The 23,346-nt window shown below is 43.3% G+C and overlaps 1 protein-coding gene across 1 annotated transcript in view; it reads left to right on the top strand.

Annotated features, from left to right (window-relative positions):
• poln (polymerase (DNA directed) nu) overlaps nucleotides 1-23,346 on the top strand; it is a gene marked incomplete at both ends in the record, with an annotated part of 436,170 nt that overhangs the window by 22,269 nt on the left and 390,555 nt on the right. Inside the window, 3 exons of the mRNA XM_084312171.1 lie at nucleotides 21,112-21,195; nucleotides 22,446-22,541; nucleotides 23,005-23,061. Of these exons, the coding sequence (XP_084168297.1) occupies nucleotides 21,112-21,195; nucleotides 22,446-22,541; nucleotides 23,005-23,061 (237 nt within the window). The remainder of the gene's footprint in view (nucleotides 1-21,111; nucleotides 21,196-22,445; nucleotides 22,542-23,004; nucleotides 23,062-23,346) is intronic.

Here is a 23,346-nt window from a genome sequence, read left to right as displayed (position 1 = left end):
AGGGCATACCTCTCCTTAACCTATACCAGCTTTAATATGAGGGCATACCTCTCCTTAACCTAACCAGCTTTAATATGAGGGCATACCTCTCCTCACTTAACCTAACCAGCTTTAATATGAGGGCATACCTCTCCTTAACCTAACCAGCTTTAATGAGGGCATACCTCTCCTTAACCTAACCAACTTTAATATGAGGGCATACCTCTCCTTAACCTAACCAGCTTTAATATGAGGGCATACCTCTCCTCACTTAACCTAACCAGCTTTAATATGAGGGCATACCTCTCCTTAACCTAACCAGCTTTAATATGAGGGCATACCTCTCCTTAACCTAACCAGCTTTAATGAGGGCATACCTCTCCTTAACCTAACCAGCTTTAATATGAGGGCATACCTCTCCTTAACCTAACCAGCTTTAATATGAGGGCATACCTCTCCTCACTTAACCTAACCAGCTTTAATATGAGGGCATACCTCTCCTTAACCTAACCAGCTTTAATATGAGGGCATACCTCTCCTCACTTAACTTAACCAGCTTTAATATGAGGGCATACCTCTCCTCACTTAACCTAACCAGCTTTAATATGAGGGCATACCTCTCCTTAACTTAACCAGCTTTAATATGAGGGCATACCTCTCCTCACTTAACCTAACCAGCTTTAATATGAGGGCATACCTCTCCTTAACCTAACCAGCTTTAATGAGGGCATACCTCTCCTTAACCTAACCAGCTTTAATATGAGGGCATACCTCTCCTTAACCTAACCAGCTTTAATATGAGGGCATACCTCTCCTTAACCTAACCACCTTTAATATGAAGGCATACCTCTCTTCACTTAACCTAACCAGCTTTAACATGAGGGCATACCTCTCCTTAACTTAACCAGCTTTAATATGAAGGCATACCTTTCTTCACTTAACCTAACCTTAATATGAGGGCATACCTCTCCTCACTTAACCTAACCAGCTTTATTATGAGGGCATACCTCTCCTCACTTAACCTAACCAGCTTTAACATGAGGGCATACCTCTCCTTAACCTAACCAGCTTTAACATGAGGGCATACCTCTCCTTAACCTAACCACCTTTAATATGAGGGCATACCTCTCCTTAACCTATACCAGCTTTAATATGAGGGCATACCTCTCCTTAACCTATACCAGCTTTAATATGAGGGCATACCTCTCCTTAACCTAACCAGCTTTAATATGAGGGCATACCTCTCCTTAACCTAACCAGCTTTAACATGAGGGCATACCTCTCCTTAACCTAACCAGCTTTAACATGAGGGCATACCTCTCCTTAACCTAACCAGCTTTAACATGAGGGCATACCTCTCCTTAACCTAACCAGCTTTAACATGAGGGCATACCTCTCCTTAACCTAACCAGCTTTAACATGAGGGCATACCTCTCCTTAACCTAACCAGCTTTAATATGAGGGCATACCTCTCCTTAACCTAACCACCTTTAATATGAGGGCATACCTCTCCTCACTTAACCTAACCAGCTTTAATATGAGGGCATACCTCTCCTTAACTTAACCAGCTTTAATATGAGGGCATACCTCTCCTCACTTAACCTAACCAGCTTTAATATGAGGGCATACCTCTCCTTAACCTAACCAGCTTTAATGAGGGCATACCTCTCCTTAACCTATACCAGCTTTAACATGAGGGCATACCTCTCCTTAACCTATACCAGCTTTAATATGAGGGCATACCTCTCCTTAACCTAACCAGCTTTAATATGAGGGCATACCTCTCCTTAACCTAACCAGCTTTAATGAGGGCATACCTCTCCTTAACCTATACCAGCTTTAATATGAGGACATACCTCTCCTTAACCTAACCAGCTTTAATATGAAGGCATACCTCTCCTCACTTAACCTAACCAGCTTTAATATGAAGGCATACCTCTCCTCACTTAACCTAACCAGCTTTAATGAGGGCATACCTCTCCTTAACCTAACCAGCTTTAACATGAGGGCATACCTCTCCTTAACCTAACCAGCTTTAATATGAAGGCATACCTCTCCTCACTTAACCTAACCAGCTTTAACATGAGGGCATACCTCTCCTTAACTTAACCAGCTTTAATATGAGGGCATACCTCTCCTCACTTAACCTAACCAGCTTTAACATGAGGGCATACCTCTCCTTAACCTAACCAGCTTTAACATGAGGGCATACCTCTCCTTAACCTAACCAGCTTTAATATGAGGGCATACCTCTCCTTAACCTAACCAGCTTTAATATGAGGGCATACCTCTCCTTAACCTAACCAGCTTTAATATGAGGGCATACCTCTCCTTAACCTAACCACCTTTAATATGAAGGCATACCTCTCTTCACTTAACCTAACCTTAATATGAGGGCATACCTCTCCTCACTTAACCTAACCAGCTTTAATATGAGGGCATACCTCTCCTTACTTAACCTAACCAGCTTTAATATGAGGGCATACCTCTCCTTAACTTAACCAGCTTTAATATGAGGGCATACTTCTCCTCACTTAACCTAACCAGCTTTAATATGAGGGCATACCTCTCCTTAACCTAACCAGCTTTAACATGAGGGCATACCTCTCTGCGAGCCTACACTCACCTAGACAAGCCGGGGAGCACTGTGAGAGTCATGTTCTTTGACTTCTCCAGTGCTTTTGATACCATAAGGCCTGGGCTGCTGGGTGAGAAGTTGGAGGCGATGCAGGTAGAGGCCCCCCTGGTGTCCTGGGTTGTTGACTATCTGACGGGCAGACCACAGTACGTGCGCCTACGGAGCTGTGTGTCAGACAGACTGGTCAGCAACACCGGGGCCCCGCAGGGTACAGTCCTCTCTCCCTTCCTCTTCACCATCTACACCAACGACTCAGAGTCCTGCCACCTTCAGAAGTTTTCTGATGACTCTGCGATAGTGGGATGTATAAAGGACGGTGACGAGAGGGAATACCGGGAACTGGTAGTGGACTTCGTCACATGATGCGATAAAAATCACCTGCAGCTAAATGTGGCGAAGACCGGGGAACTGGTGGTGGAGCTGGGGAGGAGGAGGAGTGCACCTGTGATCCCCGTTTCCATCAGGGGAGTCGATGTAGACATGGTTGACGACTACAAATACCTCTGTGTGCACATCAACAACAAACTGAACGGGTCAAAACATGCAGAGGCACTGTACAAGAAGGGCCAGAGCCGACTCTACTTCCTCAGAAGGCTGAGATCATTCAATGTCTGTACAAGGATGTTGAGGATGTTCTATGAATCTGTGGTGGTGGGCGCCTTCTTGTACGCTGTGACCTGCTGGATAAGCTGGTCAGGAAGGCCAGTAGCGTGGTTGGGGTGGAGCTGGACTCCCTAGCGAGGGTTGCGGAGAGGAGGAGCCTTGCTAAGCTCCAGGCCATCAGGGAAAACCCCTCCCACCCACTATACACAGACTTGGCTGACAGGAGGAGCATGTTCAGTGCTAGGCTCACACTACCTAAATGCACCACTGAACGGCAGAGGAAGTCCTTCATTCCAACAGCCATCAGACTATACAATGCATCACTGTGCATCACTGAGCACGTGTTTTATGTGTGAATGTTTGATATGCCTGTGTAATTTACGCTTGCATGTTGCATGTGTGTGAGTGAAGTGTGTTCTATGTGTGTGCATGCGTATATGTATGGTGTGAGCTTGTGCATGTGTACGTGTATATGTAAGCACCTTCGCATCAGTTACGGTACCCTCGGCAACAATGCCAGCACAATCAGACAAAACAAGGCAGCAGTGGTCCATTGGGAGGTTATGGGTAATGGGGAAATCCGGCGAGTACAGTGGTGGATAGCGCAGGTCCAATATGTGACAGATAAGGGTCCCATATTTCATAAAAAGTGTCCAACTTGGAATGCAGCATGCACGTGATATACTCACAGGGAATGCATTCCATTATGATATTGTGCCATGACCTCTTTGATGGGACCTCATCCTTGATCCAAAACAACAGGATGTTCTTCCTAGCAGCAAATGTCAACAAATTGAACAGTCTCTTGTGTTTGAAATTGGCAATATGAATATCTGGGATGCCTAGTAAAAGGCAGAGGGGATCCAGCTCGATGGGGGTGTGAAATATGTCAGATAGTTCCTCTACGATGTCGAACCAATAACTCTGAAGCTTTACACAGGTCCAAAAGCAGTGGACGTGGTTTCCAGTCTCTATCTTGCATTTAAAGCAAAGTGGGGATGTATTGAGATCCATTTTACTCTTAAGGGCAGGGGTAATATGAATGCGGTGCAAGATTCTAACTTGAATAGCCTTGGTGCGGTTGCAAACAGAGATCTTTTTTGCGTAGGTCCATGCATCCTGCCAGTCTACATCTGATCTCTATGTCCAGGTCTTTTCCCCAGGACTGTTTAGTAACAAGGGAAGACAAAGATGAATTAAGGTTCAGAGTACTATAGAAGATAGATATTTGTTTTTTGGGGATCTGCAAGGAGAGGGCTTTCTCCACCTGCGAGGTGGTGCTGTTAGTTAACAGTGAGGTGTCCTTGGTGATAAACTGCCTAATTTGTAGGTATCTAAAAAATTCCGCTTTCAATAGGCCATACCGCTGCTGCAGCTGTGTAAAGGACATTAGGGTCTGGCCATCAAACAGGTGGCCAAGATCAGTTATGCCCTGCTTATGCCAGGTCTTGAAGCCTCCGCCAATTTGGTCTGGCTTAAAGTCAGGATTGCCTACGATCGGGGTAAGAGGGGAGGTCAGCTTGGCTCGGCCCTCCACCTTATGGTCTTCCAGGCCTTGACGGAGCATAGTGTGATGGGGTTGGAGCATATTTTCCTAACAGACTTAAAGTCTTTGATAAATAGTAGGTTCCATAGGGGGGACTTAGACTGCAAGGATTCAATGTCCAGCCAGATTGACCGTGGGTCTGATCTGAACCAGCCGACAAGTACCCTAAGGTGTGCTGCTAGTTGGTAATGTCTAATATTATTTAGGTCTAGACCCCCATCTTCACTATCCATCTGTAATTTGGCCATTTTCAGACGCGGTTTCTTCCCATTCCAAATGAATGAGCTTAGCCAGCCTTCTAGCACCTTGATAACCTTGTTTGTCAGCAGCACTGGGATCATTTGGAGAGGATACAATAGTCTGGGGAGTACGTTCATTTTGACGAGGGCTATCCTACCCAGCCAGGAGATTGGTAAGGGGGCCCATCTAACCAAGTCTGCCCTTATGGTGTCTAAGGCCATGGTTAGACTAGGTGTTTTTGTTTTGTTGCTGAATGAATACGTTTGCTGTCCCTGTTAAATAGAAATGCCGTTTTGGCAGGAAAACGCGTTGCCCTACTGACAACGCTGAAATTGTGTTTCCGTTTTGGAAAAACGGCAAAACTCGCCGACAACGTGTCATGTAATCTGCGCGGAGCCGTTGTTGCTCAACGCCCATGCGCAGTAGATACCGACATCTGCGTGCCCTCACCAACGTCCGGTTACGACAGAGATGTCCCAAATAGCTGCAGCTACCATGTGTTGTCAAGTTATTGTTATAAGGACCCCAGTCCAAGCTACAACAGTCTGCATTCCCTTAACAATTGTTTGTATTGAGCCGTATTGTATTGTACCCATTCTGCAATCTGTTAAATTAAGTTTACATCCATTCATTCTGCTAGCATTAACGATTGCATGAGCAGCTGGCTAACGTGAGCTAACAGACCCTGTTAGCTCAGAGCTCCTCTTTCAATCTTAACAAGCATTAAACAAAATGGCCCAGTCATCTATTCACCTTTGTTTAATACATGAGGCGTTGTCTAATGTTATCTAGCTACTGATAGCTCCTGATATCATCAGTTTGGTGCTGGCTGGCTAACGTCAGCTAACGTTAGCTGCTAGCCGCAATGCTATACTGTTATAATGGCATATTCCTATCACGTTAGCATGTAAGCTAACAAAATCGGCGCCGATGAGACTAAACTCTGCTCTTGGTGGTCAATTGTGTTGATGTTAGTTTTGTTTCATCAACAAATGAGAGGCAGAACACACAGTGAATGTATCCGTTTTGTTTATTGCACTTTTATTGCACTTTCTTTGCTGAAAAATAAATGCTACATTGGCTAAAATGGCTCAGGGAGGCATTTAAAGATGGTGGCTTGTTGATATTTTTTGCAGGAAGTGTATTGGCACATTCAAGTTCTGATTGGTTGAAAATTGCCTTCATGTTCGCCACCTACTGCCACCTACTGCTTTGGCATTTTACTACATCACTGTGCTCAGGAGGCAAAACGAAAGTGCTCAGGTTGCAAAACAAATGTCTACTAACTCGTCCGCCACTACGTTGCGACCTGGAAAGCGAAACTCATCTTGAAAACGAAACGAAAAACACCCTGCGTGTAACCAACGCCTAAGAGGGGGGGAAAGTTGGCCTTAAACAATGTATCATAGGTGGGTGTCACAAATACTCCTAGGTAAACAAAGCCGGAGGGCGACCAGCGAAATGGGAAGGGCTCGGGCAGGATCGGAATGGATTTAAGTGTCCCAAGTGGCATTGCTTCGGATTTGGAAAAGTAAATTTTGTACCCGGAGAAGGTTCCAAATGTGGAGATCATGCGGGTTAGGCATGGGATAGAAGAGTCAGGTTTAGATATGAAGATCAGTACGCCGTCTGCGTAAAGAGTGATTTTGTGTTCCCTCTCGCCCACTCTAATACCTGAGATCACGGCTAACTGCCTTATGGCCTGAGCGAGTAGTTCTATGGCCATGTCAAATAGTAAAGGGCTAAGAGGATCCCCTTGGGGGTTCCCCCGTTGTAGAGGAAAGTTGTTAGACCTAAGCCCGTTAGTCAGGACCGCCGACATCCGTGAGTTGTAAAGAACCTTGACCCAGTCAATAAAAGTGTCTCCTAGGCCAAATTCAGCGAGGGTTAGAAACAAATACGGCCATTCTACACGGTCGAATGCCTTCTCCGCGTCGAGAGACAGAACCACCGCGGGGTGGTCTGTCTCACGAGTCATTTGGATGATATTAAGGAGCCGTCTCATGTTGTCGGTAGAGTTCCTACCCTTAATCAAACCAGTCTGATCTTCGTTAATAATAAAAGGGAGTACTTTTTCTAGGCGCATGGACAGGATCTTGGAGAGCAATTTTTGGTCCGAATTAAGTAGGGCTATAGGCCTATAGGAGGCGCACTTTTCAGGGCATTTACCCTCCTTAAGGAGAAGGCAAATATTAGCCTCCCGTAGGGACTGGGGTAGTATCCCCACCTCAGAGGAGTGATTAAGCATTGCCGGCAGGGGATCCAAAAGAATATGACCGAATTCCTTATAGAACTCGCATCCAAAACCGTCCGGGCCCGGAGCCTTACCAGATGGCATAGCCTTGAGGGCGCCCAGAGCTTCTTCCTTCGTAATTGGGGCATTAAGGAGCAAGTTCTAATCTTTCGATACCTTAGGGAGGTGCAAGTCAGCGAAAAAAGCTTGCATGTTTGTTTGTTTGTTTGTTTATTAACACAGTTAAACAGAAGTAAAAACAATACATAATAAGTTATAACGATTGTGAAGGAGAAGTTAGAAGCCTAGAGGCTTATCAAGAACGTCCCCCGTTTTATAAAATCAAACATACAAAAATACAAGAATATGCATATTATAAAATACCAGAATACATTAAAAGATTCGTGTTAATACAAACATACATACACACAGTACATACATGGATATACTGTGTACATAATAATATATAACAACCCACCCACCTGCCTATAAACCTACCCACCCACATAACCAAATGCATACCTACATGTATGACCTGTTATCTATCTACTACTTTTGGATGAGAATTTCTTTGTAGTTTGCTTTAAAAATAAGCAGAGATGGAGATTTCCTCAGCATAGGATCAGCTGCATTCCAAAGATTGGACCCTCTATACCTCACTGAGAACTGCCTAAGTGAAGTACCACAATAAGGTATATGCAGGTCCCTGGACTGACGTGTAGCATATGAATGGACATCTGAATTAAAAGAAAAAAAACTATTAAAACCATTTGGTAGATTGTGATCATGAATGCATTTGTACACAAATATACATATCTGTAAAGAATTAACCTCAGACACAGTCAGAATGTTTAGTTTCTTGAAAAGAGGAGCAGATGGTTCAAATCGATCTGAGAGGGTTGCCAGTCTAACAAATCTTTTTTGAAGTAAAATAATTTTTTGAAGATGAGATGAATGAGTGCTAGCCCAAATTATGTTACAATAAGATATGTAAGGAAAGATAAGACTATAATACAGCATTAAAAAACAACTTCTATTTATCAATGAACACACCTTCCTAATTATACCTACTGACTTCATTGCTTTTTTACAAACATGATCAATGTGTTTTTTCCAATTTAGTTTATCATCAACTAGGATCCCTAAAAACTTTGTTGAAGTTACTTGTTTGATTTCGGTGTTACTGATCAATATCTTTGCCTCCTTTTTCGAATAACTTTTACCTTTATTACAAAATACAATAAAATTAGATTTTTCTACATTTAACGATAGCTTATTAGTCTGGAACCAATCTGAGACACAAGATAAACCATCATTTGCTTCCCTAATTAATACTGCAAAATTCTCATGTGACATTATAATGTTGGTGTCATCAGCAAACAAGATCGAGAATACTCTAGGAGATACCCAAGCAAAATCATTTATATAAATCAAAAATAAAAGGGGGCCAAGTATAGAGCCCTGAGGAACCCCACAGACTAGCTTTGCCCTGTCAGAGTCATCGCCATTTATGGAAACAAACTGTTCCCTATTATAAAGATAGTCACTGAGCCATTTAATCACGTCGCCAGCCAAACCATACCTCTGAAGCTTTGATATAAGTATTTTATGGTCCACAGTATCAAATGCTTTGGATAGATCCAGAAATATGCCAATTGAAAATTGCTTATTGTCTAGTGCAGTGGCCACCAACCTTTTTAAGCCCAAGATCACTTTTTTTTTTTTGGTGAAGGCAAGATCTACCTATTGAAGCGTTGAGAGAAAAAGACAGCCAAGAGTGTACTTTAAACAAAATGACTTTTATTTGCCTGTATTCTAATTACATGCAATGCTTTGGTCCAACATTAAAACGTCAAAGTAGAACTATTATGTACCTTCTCAGTCAGTGCTAAGTGCAGTCATCTTATGCAGCATCACTTTTCACATCAAAACAAAAGTAGAACTGTAATGTGGACTTTCTCATATTATTAACATTGACAAACATATTTACAATTAGCATTTTATAAAGTAGAACTATTATCAGGGGCGGACCTAGCACATTTGGCGCCCTAGGCGAGATTCACCACTGTAATTTTTTTTTATGGCTTTTGCCTCTTCATAGTTCTCTAACGTTAGTCTTTCTTTCCTCAACGCTCAATTCTATAAACACTTGACCGATACCCATCAATGCACAGCGCTCTAGCATGTTCTGACTGTGAACACCTAAAGCTGAGGCTCAGACCGACCGACCGTTTTAGATTTTTGGCTCATTTTCCCTTATGTTAGAATTTCTTTTATGTAAAAATAATGGTTGCAGATATAGAGGGGGGCGCCAAAACTGCACAGAGAAAAAAATATATAAAAAAAAAAAAAAAAAAATTTGGCGCCCCCCTCTGGGTGGCGCTCTAGGCGACCGCCTATATCGCCTGTAGGAAGGTCCGCCCCTGACTATTATGTACCTTCTCAGTCAGTGCTAAGTGCAGCATTACTTTTCACATCAAAACAAAAGTAGAACTGTAATGTATACTTTCTCAGTCAGTGCTAAGTGCAGTCAGTGCTAAGTGCAGCATCATTTTCACATCAAAACAAAAGTAGAACTGTATGTGTACTTTCTCAGTCAGTGCTAAGTGCAGCATCATTTTCACATCAAAACAAAAGTAGAACTGTATGTGTACTTTCTCAGTCAGTGCTAAGTGCAGCATCACTTTTCACATCAAAACAAAGGTAGAACTGTAATGTGGACTCTCAGGGTAAGATCTAAAAAAAAAAAAAAAATAATAATTTTTAATTTTTAATTTTCATGGAAAGATCTACAGGGACAGTCTCAAAGATCGACCAGTCGATCAAGATCGACGGGTTGGTGACCACTGGTCTAGTGCATCTGTGATTCTATCTATAAACTGTAAGAGAGCCATGTACGTAGAGTGTTTTTGTCTGAAACCATATTGATGTTCATATAATATATTATTGTCATTAAGATGTTTCAAAATTCTGGTATAAACCAGCTTCTCCAATATTTTAGATATGGACGGTAATAACGAAATCGGACGGTAATTGGAAAATAAGGATGAGTCACCAGATTTAAACAGAGGTATAACTTTTGCCACTTTCAAGTCTCCTGGAACAACACCTGTTTCCAGGGAGAGTGAAAAAACGTGGTTCAATGGCTCAATTATTGAAGGTAATACCTCTTTAAGCAGACTACTTTTAATATTATCATAACCTGCTGCTGAGTTTTTTAAATTTAAAATAATATTTTGCAATTCTTCCGAGGTAGGTGGTTCAAATGTAGACATAGATGGGTACTGACCTTGAATCTTGTCAAGTGGACAGTTATTTGTGCTCTTAATATTTCTAGCCAAGGAAATTCCAATGTTTACAAAATAATTATTGAAACCATTTGCAATCTCTGATGAGTTTGTGTATGTTTCATTTCCATCCACAAAAGTAGATGGAAATGAAACAGCATGCTTTTTTTTATTAAGTAATTGATTTATGACGTTCCATGTGGATTTTATGTTGCTGGCAGCTTCTTTAAATTTATTGGAATAATATGTCTTTTTTGCTGCACGAAGCAAGTATGTAAATTAATTTTTGAATTTTTTGTAAACATCTGAATTTAAAGGGGTCGGGCTAGTCACAAACTTTTTGTATAATTTGTTTTTCTTCTTTGCAGATTTCAGCAAACCAGAAGTAAACCATGGTTTGCATTCCTTTTTGACTGATGTCCCTTTATTATATGTAATGTAAGGAAAGCATTTTTCAAATGAGGAATTAAATATTTGCGAAAATGTTTGATATGCCAATTCTGCATCATTTTGATTATACACAGCATCCCATGGAACATCTTTAATACAACTCTCAAAACGAGCAATGTTACCTCTGCTGAAACTACGGTGACTTCCTCTCACCTCAGACCCCACTCGTTCACTTCTATTAGAAATGGTCAATTGGAAAATTGGAAAGTGATCAGAAATATCAGTTAACAGCAGTCCTGATTTGCTTGTATATTCAAAATTATTAGTAAAAATATTGTCAATAAGAGTGGCAGATTTCTTAGTTACTCTTGTTGGTTTATGAATGAGAGGCAGAAAATAAGTAGAATACAAGATGTTTAGGAAGTCAGCGGTCAAAGAATGACTATTGTTTTCTAACAAGTTGATATTGAAGTCCCCTAACAGAGTACACATTTTACCTTCCAAGTTAATTCCATCTAAAGTAGAAGCAAAAGCATCATTAAAAACTTTTATGTCAGTATTTGGGGGCCTATATATGCATCCAACAATAATATTTTTTCCTCCAAACATGGTACATGAAAGTATTTCTATAAACACTGACTCTGCATCAACTGTCGCCAAAGTTAATGCAAGATCTTTTCTTTCAATAAATTGAAAGTTTTGATGTATATAAATTGACCCCTCCTGATTTATTCTGTCTGCAGGAATGAATTGAGTTATATTGTGACATATCATAGGATGCAGCGATATCCTCACAGAGCCAGGTTTCAGAGAGGGCAATTACAGAAAACTGATGCTCTAGTGATGATAAGTATTGGTTTAAATGATCGTACTTTTTCTGCAAACTACGTATGTTTAGATGGAAACTTGAGAATATGTTACTATGTACCTTCTGTCCTAGAAGTGTATTGTATTTCTTAAACTCCTCTTCATCATAATAATCACTAGTACCAAGTTCATTCTTAGTGTTGTTAAAAAACATAGAGTCAGGATCAAACTCATTATCATATTCCATATGTTTGTTATTTTCATTAAGTTCAAATGGATTAAGAATCAAGTTATTGAAGTCAGACAAAGGAACTAACTCAGACTCAAAAACTATTGCTAAAATCTGTGTCATTTAAACTGTGATAAGGAAATATAGTAGAACAGCAATCACAAATCCATGATGACCATTCAGCTGAATTAAATCTATCTAAAGGTGTACACCTTGTATGAAGTAGTCTATTACAACATGTACAAACAGTACCACATTTAACTTTAGCATTGCATTTTAAACAAAGTGTGGTAACTGTCATTAAAAGAAAGTATGTGCATAAAGGCCTAAAACGTTAAAAACTGGAATATTATCCATTATGAATGATCACTGCTTGTGTTGGTGTTGGTGTTGGTACCAGGTCGGTGGACTATGAGTCGGTCAAACTTCAGGTAGGCTATGTTCCCTTTATCTTTATCTATGTACCGTCGGGTCGTTCGGTCCTATAGAGTTGGGCATAGAAAGAGGCAAACTCTTTATTAATAGTTTTGGTATCAAAGGACCTGACCCCGTTGGAGTCCGAGATTGAGGCTATTACTTGGGTGTCAGCCCTTTTTTTTGCCAAGTTAGCTAGGCACCTACCAGGCTTGTCACCGTGTTCGTACATTCTCTGTCTGGCAAATTTAAGAGAGTATTCGGCGTCCTGGATCAAAAGAGTGTTTAACGCGGTTCTGGTGGCCGTAAGCTCTATAAGCACAGCCGGGGCTGGGTTTGAAACATGTTGATTCTCAAGGTCGGCTAGTTTGAATTCAAGAAGTTTGCATTGTTCATTTTTCTTGCGTTTCTTGGATGACACGTAAGACATAATCAGTCCGCGAGAAAAGACCTTGGATGTTTCCCATAGCAGAGACGGGTTATCCGTAGAATGCAAGTTAATTGAGTAGAACATTTTTAATTCCGATTAGAAATAGGAGACAAACATATCATCCTTGAGGAGGTATAGGTTGAGGCGCCAACGCCTCGACAGCGCCCTCTCTTCTGACAGGGAGTAGACCAGATATATAGGGGCGTGATCCGATAAAACAATACTTCCGATTGTGCAGGACGATACTAGAAAGAGCTTAGAGGAAGGGATGAAGATAGTCTATTCTACTGTTGCTCTTGTGTGGGCCGCTAAAAAAGGTGAACTTCAGTTCGGATGGGCAAAGGGTTCTCCAGACATCTGAGAAACCGATGTGTTTGCATAGGGAGGAGAGCGTCCTTGCTTGCCTAGAGGGGGGAGCCAAACTGGGTGGGAGTTTGTCAAGAGACGGGATAAGATTACAGTTAAAGTCTCCGCCCACAAAAGCATTCTCAGAGGCCAGGCCATTAAATTCAGTAGATATTTTGGATAGAAAGTCAGGGGAGTAGCCTGGGGGACAGTATACATTCATAAATGTCATTTCTTTACCCTTAAGAACCTTTGATAATCACATAGCGACCTTGGCTATCTAAAGAGGAAGTTATGAGTCTAAAGGGGAGATTTCTATTGATCAATATGGCCACTCCCCTACTGAATGTAGAATAGTTTGTTGCGAAGACGTGTCCCACCCAACTCTTTTGGAGTTTAGCAGTGTCGTTGGGCCCCATATGGGTTTCTTGTAATAAAGCAATAGATACATTCTCCTTCTTTAAAAAGCTCAGAATCGGGGTGCTCCAGTAGCACACCATGTTACCGCGCTGCGTCGCGGGACTCCGTGCTGCGTCACGGATCTGGTTGACTCCGAGTTCGATTCCCGGACTCGCCGTCATTTGCCGAATGTCTCCCCCTGCTCTCTCTCCCGTTTCACCCTACAACTGTCGGTCATGCTTGACCAGAAAAGCGATAAACGCTAAAAAATAAAGTTTTAAAAAGCTCAGAATCGCCTTCCTCTTTGCCAATTTCTGAAGACCTCAAACATTCCAGAAGCAGAGCTTAAAGCTCTCAGAGTTAGCCGTAGCCATAGAATATTGAGGGGTGTGTAGGCGGGGCAGACCTGGACAAGCCTGTGGGCATGCAGAATTCACTTATCTTAAACACTATGCACACGTATTTTGAGCCATACATAAAACAAATATAAATGACATTAAAAACATATAAAGGTGTGGGACCAGTGGGTCTTTCCCCAACATCACAGGGAATCACCAACATTTCCAGAGACTTCAAACCTACCATTCGTAGAACCATCTCTCATTGGCTAACTGCCACATTCCCCTATATACAAAAGTGCCTCAAAGTGTAGAGTAAACAAGAAAATTCAAATTGAACCATAAGCCATTAGTAAGGTCAACGGCTGGAGCCCAGAACTAGTGGTAAAAGGGGGGGGGGGGTTCTATCTTTCAGGCATGTTGCGATAGGACAGGCGTGCAGTACATCCACCAGGCTGGGAGGGGGCGATACTTTGTTTGTGGGTCTGTTATCTCCCATGATGCTGGTTTGACCCTGTACAATTAGGCCTCCCCGCCAGAGGAGGGCGCTGTGCAGGGGGCCGCCTGCCGCTCCAGCGAGCAGGTTGTCAGCAGCACATATTGACGGGAGCCATGCGGGTGGCTAGCTGTATGTAGCCGACGAGGCCCGGCTGGCGCAGTCACGATACCCCAGTTCGTTTAATGTGCAAGCAACAGTAAACGCATCCCGGTGGCAATGAACCGAAACACGGCTGGGCGCTGGTATAGCGCGTAAAAGTTATAGGCGTGATAGAAATATCCGAAACAAAATATGTCCCGCTTCTTCCGAAACGGAGCGTTAGCACTTAGCATCCTAGCCCGTGGCTATAGTGATGCAACAGTACAACAGTCATATACAGCAGTATTGTCCCCCCTCTCCCCTTATGTCAGATAGCAAGAGAAAAGAAAAAGATAAACTTCCAGGCGAAGCCTAACGTCAAGTATTCATCCATAACTACATATGTAATAAAATATTAAATGCAACCCCTCTCTGTGTGATAGCCGTAGCAGGATGCTAACGGCCCAGAGCTACTACCGCGTCTGGATCTGATGAGGCCGGTATCGGGTCCGCGTCCGGCTCTGGTGAAGCCGGTATCGGGTCCGCGTCTGGCTCCGGTGGAGCCGGCATCGGGTCCGGCTCTGGTGAAGCCGGTGTCAGGGTTTCTCTGGGCCGGGTCCTCAGGAAGTCCACGGCGTCCTTGGGCGACGTTAGATGTATCCTCGTGCCATCCTTGGCTTTGATGATGAGTTTCGCAGGGAACTGGAGCGACGGTTTAAATCCACGTTTGTACAGGGGCCCCATGACATCTTGGTAGTGTGATTGCTGCTCGACCACCTCGGGGCAGTAGTCTTCGAAGATCGAAACTGGTTTCCCTCTGTATATCAGATTCCCTCTCCTTTTGCGAGCTTCCTGGATAATAGCCTCCTTAATCTTTTTTTTTTTTTTATCCACTTTTTCTCCCATTTTCTATATTTTCTCCCATCCCAATTTCGTATCATCCAATTCAACCCTCCCCTGTCACGAACGCTGTTTCTTGCCTCCCACAAGCCGGCTGCAATGTGGACTAAGTCATACATAGCACAAGTCCCCTCCGGTACTTGAGGTAACAGCAGTCGCATCTTTTCACCTGCGCAGCTCGATCTCTCAGTGGCGAGGAGTAACGCGTGGGAGGCTCACGCTGCCCCCGACACTTCCTGATTCTACTGCGTAGGCGCACCAACCGACCTGTAGGAGTCGCTGTCCACAACGCCCGATCCCCACCCATCAGTTTCCCACCCCCTAATACGGCCAATGTGTATTAGTACGGACGACCAGCTAAACTGAAAGCAATGTGGAGCGCTGGGATCGAACAGGCGATCCCAGCGTCTCTGCATTCGTGGCGAGCGCCTTGCCCACTACGCCACGTAGCCACCCATAGCCTCCTTAATCTTGTAGTGATGTAAGCGGGCGATTACTGCCCTAGGCCTGGAGCCGGGCGCTGGTTTGGGTGTTAGCGTCCTGTGGCATCGGTCGAGCTCCGGTGGTGTAGCGAGGACGTCTTTCCCCATGATTTCCACCAGGATTTCTGCGAAAAAGACAGGGACGGTTGCTGTGCAGGGATTCATCTAGGCCCAGGATGCGTATGTTAGAACGCCGGCTGCGCGACTCAACGTCAATTAGCTTGTTTTTTAGCTTGTCGATGACTCCGTCCTGAGCTATGCATCTGGCCTCCAGCTCTACCATCCTACCCGACCACATATTCAGGCCGTCTTCTACGGAGGCCAGGCGTTGGGTATGGTCTGCGAGTGAAGTGAAGCAGCAAACGTCCTGAACTCCGTTCTGAACTCGTGGTGAAAGCCTGTTTGAGTTCCTCCACTAGTTCAGCCATGGTAGCTCCATCCACGGGGCCGGTCCCGCTTCTCAAGACTCGCGCAGCCATCACGCTCGTTATTCTTTTTTCTTTTGGGTCGAATAATACAGGCAGAGATATGGATGTTGTATGTTAGTGGTTCAATTATCTTGAAAAAAAAAATGGCTTTTTAAAGTAAAATAAAAGTTCGGGAGCGGCAGCATGGCTCAGAGACGTTCACCCCATTCTCGACCCGGAACCGGACATCTTAGGCAATTTGATTTGTTTTGTTATTCTTATTCGTGACCTGTTCTGTCTAAATGTTTAATGTTGAGTGATTTGCAGTGTCAAATTTCCCTCTGGATAATAAAAGTATTTCTATTCTATTCTATTCTATTCTTACTTAAGCTAACCAGCTTTAATATGAGGGCATACCTCTCCTTACTTAACCTAACCAGCTTTAATATGAGGGCATACCTCTCCTTAACCTAACCTAACCAGCTTTAATATGAGGGCATACCTCTCCTTACTTAACCTAACCAGCTTTATTATGAGGGCATACTTCTCCTTAACCTAACCAGCTTTATTATGAGGGAATACCTCTCATTACTTAACCTAACCAGCTTTATTATGGGGTCATGCTACACACACACCTTTCCTGTTAGATTATTCTCACTCTGGCTCTTCTGTTACTGAGATGCCAATTCATATACTATTTGTGTTGACGCACACATATGGCTAGATCCACAAAGAATGGATTGCACGGTGCTAGTTGCACCCTACTTACAATTCATTATGAATTGAAAATGGGGGGCGCTGGTGTAAACAAGACAGTATGGCTCAATACACACAATTGTTAAGGGGATGCAGACCAGAGAAAGACTTTCGTCTTGTTTACACCAGGGTCCCCCATTTTCAATTCATAATGAATTGTAAGTAGTGTTGGATTCTGGTTAACCACAATCAGCCCCTTATCACTTCTTCATCTGTTGGCCCGTGTAGTTTCTGCGTTGTGTTTTATTTCTCCGACGTCTTCTCATACTGGCTGTACATCGTGGTCATTCCCCTTTAATGCAATCCGTAATCATAATAATTCACACCGTCAGACATGTTACCTTTCTTGGAACCCGTTGTTTATTACATAAACAAAAGCCTCAGATGTTACCCATCTCGTATTGTCCTTGAAAAGTATTTGATGGAACACTAAATTCATTATTCTATCGCCTTGTCTGCTGTTAGTCCAATGGTGGCTGAGGCCTCGTCGTTAGCCAAAACCCTTCTCAGTTAGCCGAAGCTAATGATGAGGTGTCACTCCCCTCCCCCACCCAGCGAGGGTGGAGAGGGATGAAAGTCTCTGATCAACGCGTGCGCTCTTTGTGTGGTTCGTTTCTCATTCTAACTGTACCCAGAAGACACTCTTATTATAACTTCTTCTCCCAAGCAACGGGGGCCCGCCCACTTTCCTCGTTACTATGTGACGCTGCCATGGCAACTGCTATTCACCTTTAAAAACACACTAGACGTCTGTTCTATGGATGTCAACCACTTTTCTATTCTGACCATTCTGCAGTCCTTATCAGTGTTATGTGCTCAAGGACCTCGGCAAGCTGCTCTCAGCTGGCTATAAGCAGTGCTGTCTTCGACCACAGCTATTTGACCCAGATCACTATAGCAACCGCTCAATTGTTGATATTATCCTAGGGCTGGGCGATATGGAAAAAAATCATATCGCGATAACGATATGATAATGTTATCATATTTCTCGATATCGATAATTATCGAAATTGTTATAAGTATAAAAAAAAACGGATGTATGTTTATTTTGCAGAAATTCTTTGTCATTGCCGCCATCTTTAGTGTTACATCCCCTCACACTCCAGTTCTCAGGCTGCAGCTGGTTTAAAAGCGAAAGTAAACCGGCTTCTCTGCTGGCTGTGGCTCCAGGGGAGTTGAACAGTTCTGGCTCTGCTAGTTTATTTTCGATCTTTTGGCGCTTTTTTGGTGGACAAACCACCGCACATGTGCACCGTGACCCGTGACTGGAGACTAGCTCTGCTAGCACACATAGCCTGCCCTACTGTGTACAGATGATGTTCAAACTGTAAATTAAATTAGAAAGCAAACAAAATAAATGGACAAGAGAAAAATAAATCTCAATTTGGTCAGTATTTTCATTTGGACAAGCAAAGCCATTACTTTAAGTTGCAGGCAAGAAAGACAAGTCTGTCCACTGTCTCTGGTTTTAAAACTGCCCTGTTGCAGGTCACAAAAAAAAAAAAAAACGATTTTTCAATTTTTTTTTAAATTTCGATATCGATTATTAAAATATATCGCGATATTTATCGTTATCGTTATATTGCCCAGCCCTATATTATCCCCCCCTAGTTCTCTCTGTTCCACCCAGCTGATAATGGCCCTCTGTGTGCACAGTCTTGGCTGGAAACACACATACAGGATAATGATGGTGATGATGATGATGATGGTGATATATAACTCATCTCTATATAGGTTATAAACCATTTATTACATGGCGTTTTCACATTCGCCGAAATGCTTTCTTGTGATTGGTCAATAGCGCTCGTCAGAGGTCAGATATTACTCGATAACGGACCTCTGCCGAACAATAATTGACCCCTTCTAACCTTCCCAGAGAGCAGTCGCATTTATTATCTCTCCTCCCTGCCCTCCAAGGCCTTCTCTACCCTCCCCCCTGCAGCCGTTTTCGTCTCCGTACGCCAGCTCTGCCATCTGCCTCTCTAACACGTGGATTCTAAACTGCAATTAATAACGGTGTGGATCTCTACTTTCAACTGCCTCCTTGACGGTGTGGACATTCTACTTTCTTCAATATACCTGACTCCCTACTCAATCAATGGATCAACTAGTAAGCTGGGGATTTGCAGCAGTTGATTGAATTTTCTCTTCAAGAAAACAAAGTGCGACTGAACCGCTGTGTCCGATCGGGACATTCCAGGCGGGGTTTGCAATTGACAGTTGGAATAATTGGCGATCAATATGCCTATATTCTATTGAGATTGAAGATGTTGAGGATTTGTATATCCTCGTCATCCTCCTGTTCGGTTTGGGAGCGATCGCAATTTGGATTTGGATATGCTGCCATCAGGTAGTGGCAAGATTTGAAATCGCCCACATTGAACATGCAAAGAGGCTCGCACAACACGCAGCGGACGAACAATTAAGGGTCAAGTCATGTTGGGGGTCGCGCAGGACATTAGGACCGCGACAAAGAAGACTGATCTGGAGTAAATTGATGTTATTCAGGAATCATTGTAGCCTGATGCAACCCCCCCCCCCCCCCCCCCCCCCCCCCCCCCGCCACACTCTAAACTCAAGTCTGTGGAAGAAACCGAAGAATGTTCGAGGTCAATGATAGAGGCCGCGCTAGAGAAGAAGTCAAGATAAGATCTGGTTTATGACGTCCGTACTCATCACAGCCAAGGACGGGACAAGAATCAAACTGTCTGAAGATAAGATGGATGGCAGGCCCCCCCCCCCCCCCCCCCCCCCCCCCCCCCCCCACCCAAACCTCCCTCCCACGAGCACGCCTGGCGACGTTCACGGACTGGAGGGGAGGGACCCTCGACTGTCTCATTCGCCCAAATCCTAAGCCAACTACCCTATCCTTAAGCGGCAACTGTAGCTTAACCAACCCCCACCCCCCACTCTCCGCCCTCCCTCCCAACCCCCAAATCCCCCTCCCCTCGAGGGTGCTTCTTGAAACACACAGACTTTCGGCATAGAGGAAACATTGTAACAACAAATGTGCTTTGTTTGTATAAATTTAGGGTTGTGCCATTATTACTATGCAAATATAATAATTGTGATTCATTTTGTAATGAGTTGTATGTGTCTGTTTCTAGCATCCTTGACATCCAAGGACAACGATGTAAATAAGGCACTGCGCCTTTTTCGTTCCTATCCTTGACAAAAGTGTAAATGGAGTAAAATCTGTATATGTTTTGTGTCAAAATAAAAACCTCAAACCTCAAACCTGTGCGCAGCTGGACCAATCAAGCCCACTACACACACTGTATCAGTGCTGCTCAGCATATGCACAGCTGCACTCAGTCATTCAATCAGACCACAGACCTGCCGGCTGCCGATAATAATAATCACTTTATTTGGGCTGACAGAGCCACAGAACAACTGCGTCTGCATTTGATCTCGTCTTGTCGATGAATTAGGTATATTGTTAGTAAGTTAGCCATGTAATAAGCGGGATAATGTATAGCTTATACTCGGTCATTGTCGCAAAATAATTTACCTTCACTGACGTTTAAAACACCTCGGCTGCGCCTCTGTGTTCTAAACTCCGTGTCGGTCAATTATTTTGCGACAATGACCTCGTAGCTATACATTACCCATTACATAATGCAAATCATCGATTTCCTTCAGTAGGGTGCAACTAGCACCGTGCAATCCATTCTTTGTGGATCTATCCCATAGTGTGCATAGGCATGCACAAAGAAACACACATTCACACCCACCACGCGTGCACACACACACACACACACACACATACACACACACACACACACACACACACATACACACACACACACACACACATAAAATAACTACAATACAGAAATGTCTCTGTTGGAACATACTGTACATACTTTACAAACGATTGTTTTCTAAATAATTTATTTGTTCAACAAGACATTGATTCAATAATTGGTTGATTTCATTAAATTCATACTCATCCATCTCTCTCTTTCTGTGTTTCTCTCTGTTTGTCTCATCTGTGTCTCTCTCTGTCTCTCTCTCTCTCTCTCTCTCTCTCTCTCTCTCTCTCTCTCTCTCTCTCTCTCTCTCTCTCTCTCTCTCTCTCTCTCTCTCTCTCTCTCTCTCTCTCTCTCAGACTAAGTTGAGACAGTTGGAGCAGGAGGCTCACCAGGCAGCAGGACAGATGTTCCTGGTTTCCAGCAGCACCCAGCTACGAACGGTGTGTGTGTGTGTGTGTGTGTGTGTGTGTGTGTTAGAACGCTCCTCGACTAAAGACATTAGTAGATGACTAATAATATCCATAGGACATCGTTGACTAATTGATTATTTGATTTATTTGACAAATCTGTAAAAATGTGGTTCCCACGTGCAATATATGTGTGTATGTTTGCTGAACCACATATCACTGTGTTGTTTAACACTTGGATTGCCTAAGGCTAAATTCATGATATACCATCCGTTGCCAGCTCTATTTAACATGGAGAAGTTCCCCTTCTTTGCAGGGCTATAACTTTTTAAATTCTATTGCTAGATTGCCATTATTAGGGCCCATTCAAGGTCCTATATGTATTGTTCATTGTGTAGCAACGTTAAACTTTTTCATTCACATATTCATAGTAAAATATGGTCTAAAGTATAAGTATGTTTTCATCTCTTTCTGCAGCTTTCTCCAGAACGTGATTTATAGCCCCAAATGCATTATATTGATGATGAAATACAGTTTGGTAGGAATCTGTGCGAGATCAAAAATTTCAATTGGACGTACTTCTAGAAGTTTCTACGTATCATCTGATGATGACCGGATGGGCGGGGGATCGTTTATAATTCCGTGGGCAGCTTTATATCATTCATCTAGTGTGGGTGATATGATCATCAGAGCAGTTTATATCGAACACGTTCAAAAATAACGCTGAATCTTACCGTATCTTCCTCGCGCCGTTGGACGATGAGCGTGGAACTGAAATATTCCTATTATGGGATGTAGAAATACGCGATCTATTTCCAGGTTGTATAATAGTATATACGTCCAAATCATGTTGTTTATCGAGTTATTGGCAACGGATCGCTGTGTATTGTGTCGAGATCGAGTCCCGGGACCTATAGAGAGTGCCTGGAAGTAATATGGACGATCACCACTTCATCCACATGACTTCCTGTTTGGCGCTTCTGCCGATCGGCCACCCAGATGGCGCTCTTGAACCGCTAGAGGGTTGAGAGGAGGCCAGCACTGTGTCTCAGGGCTGCGGAGGAAAAATATGATTTCGATCACAGATTTTTGAAATATTGATATTAAAGACGAGTTAGGGCGTCCGCGGCAACTTTAGCATGGCTAGGAAAGACGCCTAAACACGTTTTCGGCACTTAAAGTGTTAAAGACAGCTGTTTTTGTGTGTGTGTCTCTCTGTGTCTGTGTCTGTGTCTGTGTGTGTGTGTGTGTGTGTGTGTGTGTGTGTGTGTGTGTGTGTGTAGGTTCTGTTTGAGAAGCTCCGGCTCCATGAGCGCTGTGAGAACAAGAAGCTCCCCAAGACTTTTAACAAGCAGCAGCAGAGCACATCAGAGGCCGCTGTGAGGATCACACACACACACACACACACACACACACACACACACACACACACACACACACACACACACACACACACACACACACACACACACACACATACACACACACACACATACACACATACACACACACACACATACACACACACACACACACACACGCACACACACACACACACACACACACACTGTTTTGATCCACCAGCCTCTAGTGATACTGTTCAAACCAGCTGACCTGACCCCCCCCCCCCCCAATTCAATTCAAATAGGCTTTATTGCCAAATATCAAAGTCCAACATATTCAAGCAATGAAAAACACCATAACATTACCAACAACAACTAAAACTATCAACAATCAATCTCTCTCTCACACACGTTTTCTCTCTTTCTCTCCCTCCCTCCCTCTTTCTCTCTCTCTCTCTCTCTCTCTTCCCCCCCCCCCCCCCCCCCCCCCCCCCCCCAGTTGTTACAGCTTCAGGATCTACACCCCTTGCCAAAGATCATTCTAGAATACAGACAGGTCAGTCAAGGTCACACCGTTTGACTCCGCTAACATCATTGTACACCAAACAATGTACAGTTTCTTCCCCCTCAAATGTATATATTCTCTTTTAGAAACCCTGTCTCTTAAACAGTACTGTATATTTGTATGTTGTGTATGTCATAAATGTCATAATGAATTTAAAATGGGGGACCCTGATGCAAACAAGACGAAAGTCTTTCTCTGGTCTGCATCCCATGTGCTGCACACAGCAGCATCACACCTGGACAAGAGGCAGGGGAACTATGTGAGAATGCTATTCAT

Source organism: Notolepis coatsorum (genome assembly GCF_963971535.1).
Source record: "Notolepis coatsorum genome assembly, chromosome: 4".
Taxonomy (NCBI): Eukaryota; Metazoa; Chordata; class Actinopteri; order Aulopiformes; family Paralepididae; genus Notolepis; species Notolepis coatsorum.
This window is presented reverse-complemented; position numbering and strand designations above follow the sequence as displayed.